Here is a 22,513-nt window from a genome sequence, read left to right as displayed (position 1 = left end):
AATGTTACAACGACGACAAGCAACAACCGTCGTCCATTACAAAACAATTGAATGTGAATGTCTTCTTGAAACGCTGCACCGTTGATGCTTGGTTGTAGCTCCTAAACGTTTTATCTGCTTGCAAAAGACGCAATGGAAACTGCTCGATTTAAAGAGCAGTTAAGAAATGAGTTTATAAAGAGTTTCCAGTGGCAAAATGTTTTTAATTTTATGTCTGCCACGTACTGAAGAAAACATTTAGCTTTTCCTTTGTTTTTTTTTTTTTGCCATTTAGACTAGATTTAAGCAGATGCTATGGAGATAAAAACCAAAATAATGTTATTTTTTATTAACACAACAATATAGAGGACTGTCTGGCTTTTTTTTGGGAGATAAAAAAAATAAGTGAATTGCTGAGTGGTAATTGTAAACTTAAGAATGGTAGGGATTTATACACTACATTGTTTTCCAGATAGATTCTGCACATTTTACCTCTACGAGTTCAGGACACAACAATATGATTTTTTACCAACAAATAATAAAAAGATTTTTTCATAGTTTGCCATATTTACAAAAAAAAAAAAAATATATCATCAACCTGCCTACAGAGAGATATCAATTCAGTGCGGTCAATGTGTGATTTATCAAAATCGGTTTCTTTGCTAGAAATCCATTTCTGTAAATCTTAAAAGGAACACTTGGTTTAATCTACACCTTCTGTATTGTGAATTTTCTATCAATTTTAGATATTTATGCAATATCGGTGTACATCTTCTTGTAACTCCTTAAAAATAGTCAAAATCTTCCAAGATAAAAACAAGTTAAAAAGCAGTAAGTTCGGCCGGGCCGAACTTTTAATACCCTCCACCATTTGCAACGAATTTGGAAATTTTTAAAAAATAAAATGGACATACATAGGCATTGTTTGTCATAAGCCATTACCATATTCAAATTCGAAACTTGAAATAAACGGTGAATAATGTAGCTAAAATCATCAAAACATCGTTTATAAGGAGGTGCCGTTAAATTGGAGCTGTACGAAGACCTGGACCAGCATAGACAATTTTCTGTCACTGGCTGTAGCATCCATCACGAACTTCAAATACCACATCTCAAACAATTTCGGTGGGTATTGTACCTAAAATCGTCAAAATACCGAATATAGGGAGGTACTGATATATGGGGCCTATACGAAGACCTGGACCCGCACAGACAATTTTCTGTCACAGACTGTAGTTCCCATAACGAATTTCAAATACCAATTTTGAAACAATTTCGGTGAATAATGTCGCTAAAATCATCAAAATACCGAATATAGGGAGGTACCGTTATATGGGGGCTATATGAAGACGTGGACCAGCACAGACAATTTTCTGTCTTAGGGTGTAGTATCCATTTTGAACTTCAAATACCAAAATTTGAAACAATTCCCGTGAATAATGTCGCTAAAATCATTAAAATACTGAATATCGGGAGGTACCGTTATATGGGGGCTATACGAAGACGTGGACCTGCACAGACAATTTTCCGTCTTAGGGTGTAGTATCCATTTTGAACTTCAAATACTAAATTTGAAACAATTCCCGTGAATAATGTCTCTAAAATCATCAAAATACCGAATATAGGGAGGTACCGAATAAGTTCAGGTACAGAATAAGTTCAGATTTGTTCGAATTGGTCACCTTTGGCACGAATTACGGCCTTCAAAGGGCCGAAGAAACCGTCCCACCCTGCCCGAATGTTGCTCTGCGGTATTTTAGCTCATTCCCGGCGAAGCGCGAAGTATACACGATCATTTTGTTTGTTTACAAACTGCTGGACAACGAATGTTTTCTCATCGGAGAAATGCAAATTCGACAGTTCACCACTTTCGGCCAAGCGAAGCAACTCCTTAGCTCTTTTGAGTTTATTTTCTTTCTGTTGCGGTATTAGTTCTTGCACTTTTTGGAACGAGCGATGGACGAGACACAAAAGATTTATTCACATTTAAATGCTGGAGTGCTCTAACCATAACCACTTGTGGTTTTCCAGCCAAATATAAAGAAATCACACTATCACGCTGGAATTCCATCACAAATAACTTTTTTTCTTGAAAATTCTCAACAAATTGCTTTTTTACGTTTGTAAAAAATATAATGAGCTGTTGCTGGAATAAGTTTTAATAGCTGTCAGAAGAGTGGCTTAGAAATGACAGCAGTCTGAAGTAGGTTGCAGTTTTTTCATCTCACCCTGTATATTTTTATACCCTCCACCATTCTTTGGAGGGTGTATTAGCTTTTGTCATTCCTCCTCTAAATATTCATAATAGACCCTACAAAGTATATATATTCTGGATCAGCGTCTGTCTGTCTTTTGCAGTCACTCTATCTTTCTAACGAATTGGGATAGAAGGACTATGTCGGCCCATGGTTTCGTATAACCCCCATATAACGTATATGATTTTAGAGACATATGATTTTAGTGACATTATTCCCCGTAATTGTAACAAATTACGTATTTATAGTTCGTAGTGGGTGTTTATGGGGAAACGTAAAGAGGGCAACACCAAAAAAAATCCCCATAAACGTCGCCCGCTCCGCTCTTTTTTTTGACGGCGGTCACTGATAACGACACGACACAGGACATTTATTATTTGTTCTTCTTTTGTTCTTTTTTTCGTTCGTTGGTGAATTTTGTGTGATCGGTCATTACCAGTGCAGCCGTCAGCAGAGATAAAACATAAAACTAAAACCTAACAAGAAAGAAAAAGTGAAATAAGAATAAAAGAGAAAACATAAACTAAAATCATATGGATTAAAACTAATACAAACAAAATACTATTGTAATAATAATAAGTAATAAGTGAATTGAAATAAATAAAACAAAATTGAAGAAAAAACTGTGCGGTTAGTTATTATTTGTAAAGGCGGTTCCAGGCCCGTTTGCCCAACATCTTCCCCGCGGATAGCTGCTAGTGGACGACCACGACTAGGACAACAAGCCGTCAGTACCCAGGCAATTTCCAGCGTGACAATCGTAAGTAGTTCTCAAACAACAGGTGGGAACCAGGTTGGCCAGGGACGAGTGGTCCGTGGTTAACCCTAGAAAGGTTGAGGAGTATCCCCAACATATGGTCCTTTGTGAACCGGTGAAGAAGAAAAAAAAAAACATATCTCATATCTTGCCCATGGTGTTGTTGCCCATGGTGTTTGCAAAAAAAATCAAGGCAAAACAAGTTGTTGACTCCTGGGTACCGTTACAAAAATTTGGAATTTCTACCAGTTGTTGGTCATTTGCCGTGTCGTTGTTGTTGGGTTGAACCGGCACTTTTCGTCATCATCACTTTTGGTGTTTTTGTTGGCACTTAATTGGGGTGCACATTGTTGTTGTTTTATGCTGACTTGTCTGTTGGTTGCTTGCTCTTGCGCTGACAGTGCTGCTTGTGTTCAGTTGGGTTGCTGCTGCGTTGTCTCAGTGGCCGTGTTTACTTGCTCTTTATTGCAATAATTGTAGTTGTGTGTTTCTCTTACTCGCTCTTACTGCTGAGGGTGAATTTTTTGCTGAGACGAAGTGTTGATGTGAGATTGTTTGCTTGACTGGTGGCAGTATCTCATTGGAAAAGAGAAGCAAGGAAATAAAGCAAACAAAAACATTTGGTTTTATTGTTGTTTGGCTGTCTCTACTGTTGGTTGTTTGCAAATCCGAACAATTCTCCTTCTCAATATAAAAAACTGGCTCATGTTAAAACATAATGACGTTTTATGGATCATTTGGATCTTTGTACTTTGATATGTCAGTGAGACATTGAGTTGAGTTGAATGTTACATATGAGTGAACTGTTGGAAAAAAAAAAAAACACTTATTGGATTTGGACTATGTTTTTGAGTGTTTTATATTTGAAACATTTTTGGGCAAATTGTAGCCATCATATATATGATTATTGGATGAGCAAACAACAATTTTGTGGCATAAAACTTGCTCAATAAGGATATTTTTGGAAAAATAAAGAAAATATTTTTCTGGAAATTGGCGACTTTGCTTTGAAATTATATTAAATTGGAATCTTAAATTTTTGGAACATTTTGGATATTTTTGGAAACTTGCCCACGGGAAAGAAAATTAAAAAGAAAATTGTCGTGTGTAATTCGACATACTAGATACCATTTTGGCAACATTTATATTTCTTGCTCTTTGAAAGTTGGATATATTGCATAAAATAAATTAGAAGTCAATTGGCTGACTGATAAAGTGAAATCTAATTTGTTGATATTCTTGCTCATGTTGTAAGAACATAAGCTTTCACTTAGAAAATGGCGAATCTAGAAGAATTCTTAACTCAGTGTGAGGAAATTTGTTGCTTTGAGGAAAATATTAAGGATACAGACGCGTCGGGATACAATGAATCGGCGATTGAAGCCGAGCGGGCTGAGATCCAAAGTTTATGGGCCGAATGGAAGGAAACATACAAACATTGTACTGCTGATCCCGAATGCAGTAAGAAGAATAAGGAGGTACTTAAAACAAAAAAGAAACTTGCTCATGAGAGCTATATAAGATGCGTGAATATTCTGGGAGATTGGAAGGAGAAAATTAAGGTTGTACCGAGCTCCTTTAATCAAAAGTCAACTTCTTCTATTTCTGTACCACCATGCGATACGGAAATTTTTCAAGGAGATTATATATCATGGCCGGAGATTATATATCATGGAAACGGAACAAAACAAAAAAGCTACAAAAGAAAAGCAAAAAAAAAAAAAAAAATAAGAAAGAAAAATTGCAGAAATGTTACAACGACGACAAGCAACAACCGTCGTCCATTACAAAACAATTGAATGTGAATGTCTTCTTGAAACGCTGCACCGTTGATGCTTGGTTGTAGCTCCTAAACGTTTTATCTGCTTGCAAAAGACGCAATGGAAACTGCTCGATTTAAAGAGCAGTTAAGAAATGAGTTTATAAAGAGTTTCCAGTGGCAAAATGTTTTTAATTTTATGTCTGCCACGTACTGAAGAAAACATTTAGCTTTTCCTTTGTTTTTTTTTTTTTGCCATTTAGACTAGATTTAAGCAGATGCTATGGAGATAAAAACCAAAATAATGTTATTTTTTATTAACACAACAATATAGAGGACTGTCTGGCTTTTTTTTGGGAGATAAAAAAATAAGTGAATTGCTGAGTGGTAATTGTAAACTTAAGAATGGTAGGGATTTATACACTACATTGTTTTCCAGATAGATTCTGCACATTTTACCTCTACGAGTTCAGGACACAACAATATGATTTTTTACCAACAAATAATAAAAAGATTTTTTCATAGTTTGCCATATTTACAAAAAAAAAAAAAATATATCATCAACCTGCCTACAGAGAGATATCAATTCAGTGCGGTCAATGTGTGATTTATCAAAATCGGTTTCTTTGCTAGAAATCCATTTCTGTAAATCTTAAAAGGAACACTTGGTTTAATCTACACCTTCTGTATTGTGAATTTTCTATCAATTTTAGATATTTATGCAATATCGGTGTACATCTTCTTGTAACTCCTTAAAAATAGTCAAAATCTTCCAAGATAAAAACAAGTTAAAAAGCAGTAAGTTCGGCCGGGCCGAACTTTTAATACCCTCCACCATTTGCAACGAATTTGGAAATTTTTAAAAAATAAAATGGACATACATAGGCATTGTTTGTCATAAGCCATTACCATATTCAAATTCGAAACTTGAAATAAACGGTGAATAATGTAGCTAAAATCATCAAAACATCGTTTATAAGGAGGTGCCGTTAAATTGGAGCTGTACGAAGACCTGGACCAGCATAGACAATTTTCTGTCACTGGCTGTAGCATCCATCACGAACTTCAAATACCACATCTCAAACAATTTCGGTGGGTATTGTACCTAAAATCGTCAAAATACCGAATATAGGGAGGTACTGATATATGGGGCCTATACGAAGACCTGGACCCGCACAGACAATTTTCTGTCACAGACTGTAGTTCCCATAACGAATTTCAAATACCAATTTTGAAACAATTTCGGTGAATAATGTCGCTAAAATCATCAAAATACCGAATATAGGGAGGTACCGTTATATGGGGGCTATATGAAGACGTGGACCAGCACAGACAATTTTCTGTCTTAGGGTGTAGTATCCATTTTGAACTTCAAATACCAAAATTTGAAACAATTCCCGTGAATAATGTCGCTAAAATCATTAAAATACTGAATATCGGGAGGTACCGTTATATGGGGGCTATACGAAGACGTGGACCTGCACAGACAATTTTCCGTCTTAGGGTGTAGTATCCATTTTGAACTTCAAATACTAAATTTGAAACAATTCCCGTGAATAATGTCTCTAAAATCATCAAAATACCGAATATAGGGAGGTACCGAATAAGTTCAGGTACAGAATAAGTTCAGATTTGTTCGAATTGGTCACCTTTGGCACGAATTACGGCCTTCAAAGGGCCGAAGAAACCGTCCCACCCTGCCCGAATGTTGCTCTGCGGTATTTTAGCTCATTCCCGGCGAAGCGCGAAGTATACACGATCATTTTGTTTGTTTACAAACTGCTGGACAACGAATGTTTTCTCATCGGAGAAATGCAAATTCGACAGTTCACCACTTTCGGCCAAGCGAAGCAACTCCTTAGCTCTTTTGAGTTTATTTTCTTTCTGTTGCGGTATTAGTTCTTGCACTTTTTGGAACGAGCGATGGACGAGACACAAAAGATTTATTCACATTTAAATGCTGGAGTGCTCTAACCATAACCACTTGTGGTTTTCCAGCCAAATATAAAGAAATCACACTATCACGCTGGAATTCCATCACAAATAACTTTTTTTCTTGAAAATTCTCAACAAATTGCTTTTTTACGTTTGTAAAAAATATAATGAGCTGTTGCTGGAATAAGTTTTAATAGCTGTCAGAGAGTGGCTTAGAAATGACAGCAGTCTGAAGTAGGTTGCAGTTTTTTCATCTCACCCTGTATATTTTTATACCCTCCACCATTCTTTGGAGGGTGTATTAGCTTTTGTCATTCCTCCTCTAAATATTCATAATAGACCCTACAAAGTATATATATTCTGGATCAGCGTCTGTCTGTCTTTTGCAGTCACTCTATCTTTCTAACGAATTGGGATAGAAGGACTATGTCGGCCCATGGTTTCGTATAACCCCCATATAACGTATATGATTTTAGAGACATATGATTTTAGTGACATTATTCCCCGTAATTGTAACAAATTACGTATTTATAGTTCGTAGTGGGTGTTTATGGGGAAACGTAAAGAGGGCAACACCAAAAAAAATCCCCATAAACGTCGCCCGCTCCGCTCTTTTTTTTGACGGCGGTCACTGATAACGACACGACACAGGACATTTATTATTTGTTCTTCTTTTGTTCTTTTTTTCGTTCGTTGGTGAATTTTGTGTGATCGGTCATTACCAGTGCAGCCGTCAGCAGAGATAAAACATAAAACTAAAACCTAACAAGAAAGAAAAAGTGAAATAAGAATAAAAGAGAAAACATAAACTAAAATCATATGGATTAAAACTAATACAAACAAAATACTATTGTAATAATAATAAGTAATAAGTGAATTGAAATAAATAAAACAAAATTGAAGAAAAAACTGTGCGGTTAGTTATTATTTGTAAAGGCGGTTCCAGGCCCGTTTGCCCAACATCTTCCCCGCGGATAGCTGCTAGTGGACGACCACGACTAGGACAACAAGCCGTCAGTACCCAGGCAATTTCCAGCGTGACAATCGTAAGTAGTTCTCAAACAACAGGTGGGAACCAGGTTGGCCAGGGACGAGTGGTCCGTGGTTAACCCTAGAAAGGTTGAGGAGTATCCCCAACATATGGTCCTTTGTGAACCGGTGAAGAAGAAAAAAAAAACATATCTCATATCTTGCCCATGGTGTTGTTGCCCATGGTGTTTGCAAAAAAAATCAAGGCAAAACAAGTTGTTGACTCCTGGGTACCGTTACAAAAATTTGGAATTTCTACCAGTTGTTGGTCATTTGCCGTGTCGTTGTTGTTGGGTTGAACCGGCACTTTTCGTCATCATCACTTTTGGTGTTTTTGTTGGCACTTAATTGGGGTGCACATTGTTGTTGTTTTATGCTGACTTGTCTGTTGGTTGCTTGCTCTTGCGCTGACAGTGCTGCTTGTGTTCAGTTGGGTTGCTGCTGCGTTGTCTCAGTGGCCGTGTTTACTTGCTCTTTATTGCAATAATTGTAGTTGTGTGTTTCTCTTACTCGCTCTTACTGCTGAGGGTGAATTTTTTGCTGAGACGAAGTGTTGATGTGAGATTGTTTGCTTGACTGGTGGCAGTATCTCATTGGAAAAGAGAAGCAAGGAAATAAAGCAAACAAAAACATTTGGTTTTATTGTTGTTTGGCTGTCTCTACTGTTGGTTGTTTGCAAATCCGAACAATTCTCCTTCTCAATATAAAAAACTGGCTCATGTTAAAACATAATGACGTTTTATGGATCATTTGGATCTTTGTACTTTGATATGTCAGTGAGACATTGAGTTGAGTTGAATGTTACATATGAGTGAACTGTTGGAAAAAAAAAAAAAACACTTATTGGATTTGGACTATGTTTTTGAGTGTTTTATATTTGAAACATTTTTGGGCAAATTGTAGCCATCATATATATGATTATTGGATGAGCAAACAACAATTTTGTGGCATAAAACTTGCTCAATAAGGATATTTTTGGAAAAATAAAGAAAATATTTTTCTGGAAATTGGCGACTTTGCTTTGAAATTATATTAAATTGGAATCTTAAATTTTTGGAACATTTTGGATATTTTTGGAAACTTGCCCACGGGAAAGAAAATTAAAAAGAAAATTGTCGTGTGTAATTCGACATACTAGATACCATTTTGGCAACATTTATATTTCTTGCTCTTTGAAAGTTGGATATATTGCATAAAATAAATTAGAAGTCAATTGGCTGACTGATAAAGTGAAATCTAATTTGTTGATATTCTTGCTCATGTTGTAAGAACATAAGCTTTCACTTAGAAAATGGCGAATCTAGAAGAATTCTTAACTCAGTGTGAGGAAATTTGTTGCTTTGAGGAAAATATTAAGGATACAGACGCGTCGGGATACAATGAATCGGCGATTGAAGCCGAGCGGGCTGAGATCCAAAGTTTATGGGCCGAATGGAAGGAAACATACAAACATTGTACTGCTGATCCCGAATGCAGTAAGAAGAATAAGGAGGTACTTAAAACAAAAAAGAAACTTGCTCATGAGAGCTATATAAGATGCGTGAATATTCTGGGAGATTGGAAGGAGAAAATTAAGGTTGTACCGAGCTCCTTTAATCAAAAGTCAACTTCTTCTATTTCTGTACCACCATGCGATACGGAAATTTTTCAAGGAGATTATATATCATGGCCCAGTTTTCGTGATTTATTCACAGCCATATATATAAATAACAAAAAGCTTAGCTCTGTGGAAAAGTTATATCATCTTTTTCAAAAGACGAGCGGTGAAGCTAGAGATATAAATCGTCACATTCCTCTAACGGCCGAAGGGTTTACGATTGCATGGGACAACCTCAAAAACCAATACGAAAATAAGAGAATATTGGTGAATACCCAGTTGAGAAATTTATTCAATTTGACTCATTGCGGACAAGAATCGGCTAGCAGCTTAAAGAAATTACAGCGTGAAGTGACAAATTGTATTTCGGTCCTTGAGTTATACAAAATTGATGTGAAGTCATGGGACCCAATTTTTGTATACCAATGCTCCTCTAAATTGCCGAAGCTTACTCTTTCACTTTGGGAACAGTCCATAGTAAATAAAACTGAAATGCCTCGTTGGGAGGACTTGAATAAATTTCTGACGGATAGGTTTCAAGCTTTGGAAAGTGTATCGGATATAACTTGCTCGAATGGGACGCAAGCCAATCAAAACTGTCGCCCCAAATTTAACCAATATGATAAACCTAAGCAGTTTAGAGTTCATCATACTAAAACAAATGATAGTAAATGCAGATTGTGCAAAGGGAGTCATTCTTTGCAGTCTTGTCCTAAATTTCTGAGCATGGATTTTAGAAATAGGCTAAATGCTGTAAAAAGAGAAAATAGGTGCATAAATTGTTTAGCTCAAGGTCACAGAGCGGCAGACTGTAGATCAGGCGGTTGTGCAAAATGCAAATTAATGCATAATATTCTTCTTCACAAGAATAAAGTGTATCCAAATAATGGGAATAATGTTGATGAATCTACTAACTATTCTAACCCAATTACAAACTCGCCCTCTGATGGACCTACAACTTCTTCACGTGCCCGAACATTTCACACAAAGGTCTCTAGTAGGACAATGCTTGCTACAGCTTGGGTAAACATTGTTAAAAACGGAGTTGCATATAGAATTCGATCGTTGGTGGACCCTTGCTCAGATGATACATTTATATCGTGTCGTATTCAGAAAATGTTAAAATTGCCAACTTGTTCGGTGTCTGCTGATATTTCAGGACTCGGTGGAGAGCATTTAACAAAGTGTTCGAAAATTGCATCTGTTACAATTGGGTCAATTAGGAACCGATCTTTCTCGTTGGACTTAGAAGCGTTTGTGGTACCAGAAATAACTGGAGATATCCCTACACAGCCATTAGATAAAGTGTGTGTTGAGGAACTTCCGGATTTAGATTATGCGGATCCCAAATTTTATGAAAGTGGCCCAGTTGACATCTTACTCGGGGGAAATGTTTATCCAATTATTTTGCTAAGTGGGGTTAAGAAGAATATACTTGGCTCTCTGGTAGCCCAAGAAACTGTTTTTGGATGGATATTGACAGGACCATCTACAAATTTGGGCAAGCGACCTACAATTCATGTCTCACATTGTACTAGAGTTTCGGTTCAAAATCAGTTGGCTAAATTTTGGGAAATTGAGGAGGTGCCAAAAGTCCCTATAATATCATCGGACGATCAGATGTGCGAGGAAATATTTCGATCTACTACATTGCGTTGTCCCGATGGGAGATATGTAGTAGACTTGCTCTTCCGATCGGACATATCTTTCGCTCTTTCGTCCAAATCTAGTCGGTATATAGCTCTTACTCAATTTTTGCGTAACGAAACCTCGTTATTGCGAAATCCAAGTCGCAAGTCTGATTATGAGGAGGTTCTTTTAGAATATTTGTCCTTGGGACATATGGAGAAGGTTGAAGGACTTATTAACTACCAGGATTGTTTTTATTTGCCCCACCATGGTGTGTTTAAGCCCGAAAGCACAACGACAAAGTTGAGGGTAGTTTTTAATGCCTCGTGTCCCTCAGTTCATGGGAAAAGTTTAAACGATGCGTTATACGTTGGTCCTACATTGCAGAAGGATATTATATCTTTGGTGTTAAATTGGCGCATATACAAATATGTATTCAATGCGGACATTTCAAAGATGTATCGTCAAATTTGGATCAATCCAAAACACACAAAGTATCAGAGATTACTTTTTAGAACCTCCCCAGATGAAGAAATAGTTGACTATGAGTTGAAGACAGTCACTTTTGGTGTAAATTGCGCCCCTTACCTGGCCCTCAGAACGCTTTTGAAATTAGCGGATGACGAGGAAGATTTGTTTCCTATTGGCTCGAAAATTTTGAGAAATAACATGTATGTCGATGACGCCTTGGTGGGAGTTCATAATGTCTCAGAAGGACTTAAAGCTCGTAACCAACTCACAGGCATTTTAGAATCAGCTGGCTTTGAACTTAGAAAGTGGACATCTAACTCAAAAGAAGTTTTGAATGGTCTTGCTCGTGAGCATCTCTTGAATGCAGAATTTCTTGAACTCGGTGACAAGAGTTCTGCTAAGACTTTGGGAATTAGGTGGAATGCCGCCTCTGATAGCTTTTACTTTGTAATTGAAAAAATCGAAGAAAGAAGTTCATATACAAAGAGACAAGTTTTATCAACCATTCCAAAGATTTTTGACCCTCTCGGATGGCTTGCTCCGATTGTTGTTACGGCAAAAATTCTATTGCAACAGCTTTGGTTGGATGATATTGGATGGGATGATCCACTAAAATCTCTTACTCTGTTAAATTGGAAACATTTTGTATCAAATTCCAAAGGAATAGAAGAAATAAGCATACCGCGTTGGGTAAAATATTCGCCGAATTGTAATATAGAAATTCATGGGTTTTGTGACTCATCGGAGTCGGCATATGCGGCAGCCCTTTATTTGAGAGTGGAAATTGGTGGCTCTATTTTTGCAAACTTACTCGTAGCCAAGTCAAAAGTTGCTCCTTTGAAGAAAATGTCGTTGCCCCGTTTGGAGTTATGTGGAGCTCTTCTGCTAGCGGAATTAGTAGATTCGATTAATTCACAATTAGAACTACCAAAAGCTCCGCTGTTTGCTTGGTCTGACTCAACTATAGTCTTATCATGGCTCAAAAAACCTTCGTATACTTGGACAACCTTTGTGGCGAATAGGGTTTCGATCATTCAGGAAAAAGTTGGAAATGAATGGCGTCATGTTCCGACCGATGAAAATCCGGCAGATCTAGCAACCCGGGGGCGGACTCCCTTAGAGCTTAAGGAGTCTGATTTGTGGTGGCATGGGCCTCATTGGCTGAAGCTAGATAGTAAAAAATGGCCTTCCGCTGTGGCGATTACGGAGACTAGTCTTGAGTCAAAACCTATCAAAGTTAATCTTGCTCGATCTACCGTGGAAGAGGACGTTTTAGGACGGTTTTCTCGCCTATCCACTGCTGTCCGCGCCATTGCTTACGCTTTTCGATTTGTCCGAAGAACCCATCCGGAGAGTAAAAAGTTGGCCCACTTTGAAGGTATAAAGCTTTCTTGCAAGGAAATTAGTTTTGCCCGTTATCGTTTGATGTCTTTGTCTCAAAGAATTCACTTTCCCTCAGAGTATGATTGTCTCACGAAAAATAAACGATTGGAATCAGGCAGCTCTTTACTTTCTTTAAATCCTTTTTTAGACAAGGATCAACTTATTCGGGCAAACGGGCGCTTAAGTTCCTCCCTTACCCTCTCGTATAACGAAAGACATCCAATAATTTTGGCTTATAGAAGCCAATTTGCCAAACTCTATGTCGATCACGTTCACAGGCAGACTAATCACGGAGGCATTCAACTTACTCTCGCCACTATTCGACTCGAATGTTGGATCATCAGAGGGAGAAATTTGGTGAAAACCCACTATAGATCATGTACTCGGTGCGTCTTGGCTCAAAGAAAACGACGAACTCAACTGATGGCTGCACTTCCTCCTGAAAGGACCACGTTCAGCAGGCCATTTTCCACATCCGGGGTAGATTTCGCCGGGCCTTTCGAAATAAAAACGTTTAGCGGTAGAGGTTGTCGCATTTCGAAGGGTTATATCTGCTTGTTCGTATGCTTTACAACAAAGGCTATCCATTTGGAACCTGTCAGCGATCTGTCCACCCCTGCCTTCATGGCCGCACTTTCTCGTTTTATAGCCAGACGTGGGTGTCCTCTCAATATGTACTCGGACAATGGCAAAAATTTCGTGGGTGCTGATCGAGAACTTCGGGCTAACTTCATGAAGATTGTCTCAGAAATTAAGGAAGATGCCGTTACTCGATATGGATTTCAAAAACTAGAATGGCATTTCATACCTGCCTCAGCTCCCCACATGGGTGGTCTCTGGGAAGCCGGGGTAAAAAGTTGTAAAAGCCACTTGAAAAAGATCGCAGGACAGATTAGACACACTTTCGAAGAATTTTCGACTATACTAGCCAACATAGAAGCGTGTCTAAATTCTCGACCTCTTACTCCTCTATCCGATGATATTGATGACTTCAATGCCCTTACTCCAGGACATTTCCTTATTGGAAGTTCGTTACTTTCCCCAGCCGAGCCAGAAGAAGTCGAATGTAAATCATCTTTATTGAATCGTTGGCGACGTTTGAAGTTTATTTCTCAAGAGTTCTGCCGTCGATGGAAGTCGGAATATCTCAAGGAACTTCACAAGCGCCCCAAATGGAAAAGAGCCCAGGATGATTTGCGTTTAAATGACCTAGTAGTGGTACAGAATGACGCTCTTGCCCCAACTGATTGGCGTTTGGGTCGAGTTATAAAATTACACCATGGTCAGGACACTCGAGTACGTGTTGTGGACTTAAAAACCCAATGTGGTATTATCTCTCGCCCGGTCCACAAATTAGTTGTACTTCCTCGCTCAGAATAAATCCTGCTCCGAATTCCAGCCAAAATGGTCCCATGAAGTCTTGCTCTACGCAATTGTATTATTAACTACCTTTCCCTTCCTTACAGATGAGCTACAATGATGACTTCAAATGTCCTCTTTGTCATACGCGACATTCTTTACGGCACTGCAGATCTTTCCTCCAGCTAGCCCCCGAAGGAAAAGCTGACTTTGTGCGCAGATCGAAGTACTGCCGTAATTGCCTTGGTATGGGTCACCGTATCGCCTACTGTCCCTGGCAGACCGGGTGTCGTGTTTGTAAACTCGCCCACCATACGCTTATGCACCCCTTGGATACGAGCCAATCATATTGGACAAAAATGACAGCGGAGGCATTTCTGCACAGTCCTGGCAAAATAGAACCTGCAGTAAAAATCAGGGTCCTGCTCAACCCTATGGCCCAGGATAGCTGCATCTATTTAGGTCATCCTCTGCCAAAATACAATCCTCAATTTGGCCCTTTCTTCAAGGTGGTGCTGACTTCGACGAACAATAATGTAAGGACGTTTACAACGATAGTAAGGGTATGCGAGTCGGACCATCCCATTGAACCATGGCACTACCTCGACGTCAGCCGTGTATCATTTACTTACCCGCGAAATGTTGTAGCTGACACGCATTTTTACCGACCTGGTCCAATAAGCGTCGTTTTGGGGAAAGATGCAGCTGACGGCATATACATGGGACTGCCTATCTTGGAACCAAATATGCCTTATGTCCAAAACACTATTTTTGGTTGGACCTTTTTTGGAGAAATGCCCAAGAGGTGTTAATCATTGTACCATCCAGGCTGGATTCTGGTGAATTCCTTTTTTATGTTATATTAACATTTATACAAACACATAATTTAATTAGTTTACAAGTTTGAATTTATTTTGTTTTTCTCCAAGTTGGGAGGAATCCCAACGGGGGGGAGGATGTTTATGGGGAAACGTAAAGAGGGCAACACCAAAAAAAATCCCCATAAACGTCGCCCGCTCCGCTCTTTTTTTTTGACGGCGGTCACTGATAACGACACGACACAGGACATTTATTATTTGTTCTTCTTTTGTTCTTTTTTTCGTTCGTTGGTGAATTTTGTGTGATCGGTCATTACCAGTGCAGCCGTCAGCAGAGATAAAACATAAAACTAAAACCTAACAAGAAAGAAAAAGTGAAATAAGAATAAAAGAGAAAACATAAACTAAAATCATATGGATTAAAACTAATACAAACAAAATACTATTGTAATAATAATAAGTAATAAGTGAATTGAAATAAATAAAACAAAATTGAAGAAAAAACTGTGCGGTTAGTTATTATTTGTAAAGGCGGTTCCAGGCCCGTTTGCCCAACATCTTCCCCGCGGATAGCTGCTAGTGGACGACCACGACTAGGACAACAAGCCGTCAGTACCCAGGCAATTTCCAGCGTGACAATCGTAAGTAGTTCTCAAACAACAGGTGGGAACCAGGTTGGCCAGGGACGAGTGGTCCGTGGTGGTTAACCCTAGAAAGGTTGAGGAGTATCCCCAACAGTGGGTACTACAGCCTATGACAAAAATTCATATGCAGGTCTTCGGTTTTCATTTAAGTGGTAGTTTTCGGATTTTTTTGAAAATTTTCAAGTTCCTTCCAATTGCTGGAAGGTATTCAAAGTTCGGCTGTGCCGGGCTGCTTTTTTACTTGTTTTTCTTCACTCAGTTTTAACCGTATCAAATGTTATATACCTGCCTTATGATTAGGCTGGGGGTATAAAAAATGAATCCACGTTTACATGTTGACCTTGGCTTTAATTATGCACATTACTGGGGCCCATACTATCAGCAACAACTATTACTAAGTATACCGACAGTTTAAAATCACGTCCAGCCATGGAAAAAAGAAGCAAAACCCCCCGAGATCCCATTACCCTTTTTATGTATGCATCTACATATGTGCCTCACAAGAAAAATCACTATCGTGTAGTAATGGAGGGTTGTGACCCCTGTCCCCAGATTGAAATGTAACAATTGACGCGGAAGCGTAGCAACTCTCCATTGTGTTGCGCTCCATTACACAAAACATATACGGCGAAGAGGCGACTAGCATATTCTGCGATTTCTAGTTCTGTATTGATATATGTATTTTCATTTGTATATGTGCATGCACACAATATATGTGTGTAGTTGTACGCCTGTATTGTATGCTATTTAATTTTCTGTGTTTTTTTTTTACTCATTTTTCCGTTTTTCATTGCATATTTTCAGGATGGCCCATTGAGTTACATAACATTGCATACCACATTGATACGCGATCAAATTGGTCAAGGTTTGGGCTTCAGCATTGCCGGTGGACGAGGTTCACCACCCTACAAAGATGGATGTGATGGAATTTTCATTTCACGCATAACTGAAGGTAGTCTGGCACATCGCGATGGCAAAATAATGGTGGGAGACCGTGTAATGGCGGTAAGTATAGCCACAATTGTAGTTTTTGCAGTGATGGAGATAAAAAAACGTACAGAGAGAGAGAGAGAGGGAGATGAGAGACACAGGAAGAGAACCAAGTGCAACAGTCCAGCAGGCTGTTCGGTTGCCACAATTTTAAACTGGAAATTAATGTTGCACCATTTCAATGAACCAGTGCGCTCTTAAATAACGACGTTGTACATCTATTTTATGGCATCCATGTATCTGGGCAGAATTGTTTGCCTTCGTGTTGGGTTTCGCCCTATACACTACAATAACCTGGGCATACACCCGCGCCATATCCAGCCGACAATGGTGGCCATCTATTTATTTGTCTATCAGTCAGTCTGTCTGTCTGTCGGTCAGTCAGTTTTTCGTTCGTTCGCTCGCTCTTTGGTCTATTTGTCTATATATCTATGTGTCTATCGGCCTGTCATTTCGACTTTATTGCAACATTGTGCAATTTTCATTCTATTTTAGATGATGATTTTTTCTTGTTGTTGTTGTTTTCTCGTTGCATTCATTCATTCATTCTTTTCGAACTTTAATTGTAAAATTGCAATCATTTTTGTACGTGATGTTGATGGCTTTAATGCTGCTGCGGATGATGATGATGATGATGATGGGCAAAATGCTTGCACATAAAATCATGAGGATGACGATGATAATAATGACGATACTTCGGCTAACCATATGTCCTGTTACCATCACCACCACCATATTGAAGTACGTTTTAGTTATTGTTTAATAGGGTCCGAACATTTTGGGGTGGGGGAAAACAAATATATTTTTGTGATTTGGGTTTTAAAAATATTTGATTTTAATTGGGATATATTTACCTCAGCCTAGATCAACGGCTAAAGCTGGAATCTTGAAATTTTAGGCGACGAATGTGCTGAATTTCGGAATATTGATACGAAATGTAATAACAGGTATCAAATAGGGTACGATTTGTGTGGCACAAACGGAAAGAGCTAAGAACGTCTGAAGCTAGAATCTTGAAGTTTTAGGAGACGAAGGTGCGAGGTAAGGCTGGGTTTTGGAATATGGTACTAAAACGGTACGAAATGTAATAAAAGGTACCAATGTACCATTTCTATGGGGCGAACGGATAAAGGTAGAACTTTGGAAATTGGAAAGGGCTTGCAGGAAATTCAGAGTTTAAATTTACGAAAAGTACTAAATAGTACTAATTTGTTATTTTCTTGTAACGTCTTTAAAATGCATACTGAAGTATACCACCAATCGTACCAAATTATACTAAATTTGGTCCAATCGGAGAATAGATCAAGGTGGGGAGTTGAAATTTTCTGTGGGCGTCATTGTAAGTGTGTACGATTGATATAAGGAGGCCCTTCTGGAAATGCGTATAATTACTGAAGCAAAGTACTTAATTGTACTAAATTTGGTATACAGTCTAAGACAAGACCTAGATATGTAAATATTGGTATAGGTTGCGATTTTAGGTGACGAAGTTGCGAAGTAAGGCTAAGTGTTAGAATATCGCACTAAATAATACAAAATTAAACAAAAGGTACCAAATTTAGTACCATTTGTTTGGGGCGAACGGATAGAGCTAAAATATTGAAATTGTATGTGGGAAGTGATTTCTAAAATCTGTACTTAAGTGTACCACCAATCTTACCAAATGGTACTACATTTGATACAATATGCTTTTCAGAGAGTATATCAAGTTGGAGTATTGAAAATGTTTATGAGAGTCATTGTGAGTGTGTGCGATTGTTTTAAAAAGGTCATTCTGGAAATGTGTACAATAGCTGACGCAATGTTCTTAATAGTACTCAATTTGGCACAGAGTGTAGGAATATAAGTAGAATTATGAATTTGAGTATTAAAATTACTTCGAAGCGTTAGGAAAAGAGGGAGGAGTACTAAAGTACTAAATTGTATTAAATTTAGTGTCTAGAGAATTGGGAATATCGGTATAGGGTTGGGAGTGTAGTTTTCTCGTCGGAAGAGATAAATTCAGTTGTACCCACTATCTCTCCTAATCGGTATTTATATATATATATGTATATATATATATATATATATATATATATATATATATATATATATATATATATATATATATATATATATATATATATATATATATATACATATATATATGTATAAATACCGATTAGGAGAGATAGTGGGTACAACTGAATTTACCTCTTCCGACGAGAAAACTACACTCCCAACCCTATACCAAAGTCAAACGCCATAATTTTTACATTTTTTTTTAAATTTTATTGAGTGAAATCAAAAAATGTCGGAAGTAGCATCAAATTTTGATTTGTTCGAATTGGTCACCTTTGGTACGAATTATGAATTATGGCACTAATTATGGCCAATGAAACTGTCACACGCTGCCCTAATGTTCCTCTCCGCGGTATTTTGGTCCATTCCAGGCGAAGCGCTGAAAACCAAATGCGGCAGTTCTCCACTTTCGGCCAAGCAAGATTTACCCCGATCTCATGTTTCAATATTTGCCGAATGGAATATTACTTATGTTATGTTATATATTATGGCGGCCCACACCATCGCCATGGCCGGCGCTTGAGTTCAGGTGGCCAACCGAAGGTGCACATTTTCAGCTGACCTCTTCGGCTAGTACATACGATCATTTTGTTTGTTTACAATCTGTTGGACAACGAGCTCATTTTTCAATATTTGCGTATGTAATATTGCGATAAGTTCAGCACACGAGTTATGTTATGGCGGCCCACACCATGGCCATTGCCGGCGCTTGAGTTCTGGTGGCCAACCGATGGTGCACATTTTCAGCTGACCTCTTCGGGAAAAACCATATTCGGCAGTTCACAACTTTCTTTGTGTTGCGGTGTAAGTTCTTGCACTTTTTGGAATGTCAATGGCTATACCCAGAGCTCATTTTTCAATATTTGCCGAATGGAATATTGCACACGAGCTATTTTTCGCTTACTGCGACGCGGGATTCGATCAAGTCGCTTCTTTATTTTCCAACCATTTCTGCTAATGTTGCTGTTTTCTTCCGTCCACTTCCTTGACTTCGGGCTCCGCTACCAGTATCACGGTAACGAGCGATGGTACGGGACAGAAAAGATTTATTCACATTTAAATGCCGGAGTCCTACAAATAGAACTCTCGGATATAAATTGAAATTTTACGAATTACAAATAAAATTCTCGTATGAATTGTTACGAATTACAATTCAAATGTTTCGAATTACATCTGAAAAGGGTGTAGAATGTCGGTTGACACCCTCTTTCCGTATTATGCTCTTCGTTCTCTACATGATACATAAGAAAGATCAAGCTTTTAATCAAATATCCATCACACCAAATAAGTGTTCCCCATTTTGAAACATGAATTCTATAAAATTTGATTTCAACTCCAGCTCTCCCTCTCTGTACAAACAAATTTTCATTTCACTCGAATCACCCTTGAATCACTTGACCAGCACACAACTCACCCCGTTTTCTCCATCCTTAGATTAATGGCAATGACATGACAAATGCCCAACATGATGCTGCTGTCCAGTGTCTGACACAACCACAACGTTTTGTCCGTTTGGTTTTACAAAGAGAATATCGAGGACCATTGGAGGCACCCTTGAGCCCGCATAGTCCGGCTGTATTGAATGCACTGAGCCCTTCAGGTTATCTAAACAATCGTCCGGGTAAGTGGAAAATGTGGCATGACCACAGCGACAGCAACAACAACAAAAATAAAATTACAAATCTAATAAATGTTTATTTTTCTATCAAAACAAAACAAAAAAAAAATGTTGACAGGTAATTTTAAACGTTCCATTGGTGACATGATTGACGAACAGCAGCAACAACAACAACACATGATTTACCAACAAACACAACAAACTCCAGTGTCGTCCTATGATTCTAATAGAAATCTAGCGGCACCAACAACAATGCCTGCATCTGTAAGTCCTAATATAGTGCCTGCAACAAAAGCAAATGGTTTTGCTAATGCAACAGTTCATCAACAACAACAACAGCAGCAGCAACATATGACACCTCAGCTTCAACCCCAACAACAAATTGACAAAGTAACAGGTTTGCCGGTACCAGCACCCAGACGCTCTAATTCCATACCTTTGGGTGATGGTCCAACCACCGATGCTGTAGCTAGTCCAACATCCGTTGCTACGCAACCCGTTGCATCAAAAACATTAACATCTCCAGTTGCAGCCTCGACAAGTTCCACCCATCAAAATGGTTCTATACCCCAGTCGCCAACAACTAATGCCAATGCTGCTAACACCGCCACCGATCCAATTGAGACACAGGTAGGTTTACTCCAGCCGTTAAAGGAGGTTTGTCTGTTTGTGTTTTCGCTCATAATTCGTGTTTGTCCCCGTTTGTTTAGTGTTTAAGTTAAAAATTTGCTGCCTGCATTCTTTGCCAAATGTCGTTGTCTTTTATTCGTTTTAACTTTTTTTCGTTACTTCTACATGCGGTTTAAAGCCACAATATCCACGCACTCAAGCATTTTGACGATATTTTTAGCATAATTTCATAATTGCATTTTATCATCGAATTCGACGTAACTATTAGGTTGAAAAATTAACAAGCCAACACATTTTAAATAATTTTTTTTTTAACTGAAACAAATTACCAAAAAAATCCGTATATTCAAAATCAAGTCCTCTGACAAATTCAAACATACACAAATTTTTGGAGTATTTCTTAACTTGGAGAAATCGTACTATGGGGGCTTTAAAAAAACACTTGACTCTGATGTTTTATAGGTCCGTAGAAATTTTATTCCCTCCACCATACATAGGAGGGTATATTAAGTTCATCATTCCGTTTTTAACTCACCGAAATAATAATTGGGTCTAAAATTATTAAAACTATATATATCCTTGATTAGCGTCAAAATGTAAGCCCTGTCCGTCCGTCTGTTGTAATAACGCTACAGTCAAAACGAATTAAGATAGGAAGCTAAAATTTTGCACAGATCTGTCTTTTGTTTGCAGGCAGGTCAAATTCGAAGAAGAGCTATATCGGTCCACGATATCGTATTGCCCCCATGTAACGGTACCCCCGATATTCGGAGTTTTGATGATTGTAGCCACATTTTCCAATGGAATTGTCTGAAATTCTACACAAAGAGTTCCTTGCGAGTACTTTAACCCCTGAAAGAGAATTGTCTATATAGATCTACGATATCGTATAGCCCCCGATATTCGTTATTTTTATGGTTTTATATACATTTATCAACCGAATTGTCTGAAATTCTACAGAAGGAGTTCTTTGTGAGTACAGGGTTGCCCATATTCGACGGACCCATCTGGCAACGAGCCTGTGTTGAGAGGTCCCCAAGAACATCCCAAAAACGCCGTTCTCAGCAGTTGGGCATGGCTCGGTCCACTTTACAACGGATTATTCGCATTGATTTGCATTTGTTCCCGTACAAAATTCAATTGACGCAAAGAATGATGCCTGCGGACAAGCCTCGTCGATTGGAATGGGCCCAAAGAGTCATCGAAATGACCGAAGATGACGAGCAATTTTGGAACAAAATGATCATGTCTGATGAAGCCCATTTCACATTGAATGGGACCGTAAATAAGCAAAATTGCCGTTTTTACGGCGTTAGTGCGAAAACGGTCATTGGGCCGTTTTTCTTCCAAAATGAAAATGGCCATGCTGTTACCATCAATCAGGAGCGTTATCGCGACATGATGACCAATTTTGTGATGCCAATTATTCGTCGAAAGCGTATGAGGCAGTTCTGGTTTCAACAAGACGGCGCTCCACCGCACACAAGTCGCATAACAATCGATTTTCTGAAGAATTTGAACATGGGTCCGTCGAATATGGGCAACCCTGTACCTTACCCCCAGAAATGGAAATGTCTGTATAGGTCCACAATATCGTAT

At 38.4% G+C, this 22,513-nt stretch overlaps 1 protein-coding gene across 1 annotated transcript in view; it reads left to right on the top strand.

The window, feature by feature from the left end:
• LOC101895704 (uncharacterized) overlaps positions 1-22,513 on the top strand; it is a gene marked incomplete in the record, with an annotated part of 445,807 nt that overhangs the window by 233,064 nt on the left and 190,230 nt on the right. The window contains 3 exon segments of the mRNA XM_059128648.1: positions 16,420-16,620; positions 20,101-20,287; positions 20,403-20,914. Coding sequence (XP_058984631.1) covers positions 16,420-16,620; positions 20,101-20,287; positions 20,403-20,914 — 900 coding nt within the window.

This window comes from Musca domestica, unplaced genomic scaffold (assembly GCF_030504385.1).
Source record: "Musca domestica strain aabys unplaced genomic scaffold, Musca_domestica.polishedcontigs.V.1.1 56, whole genome shotgun sequence".
NCBI classification, from domain to species: Eukaryota; Metazoa; Arthropoda; class Insecta; order Diptera; family Muscidae; genus Musca; species Musca domestica.
This window is presented reverse-complemented; position numbering and strand designations above follow the sequence as displayed.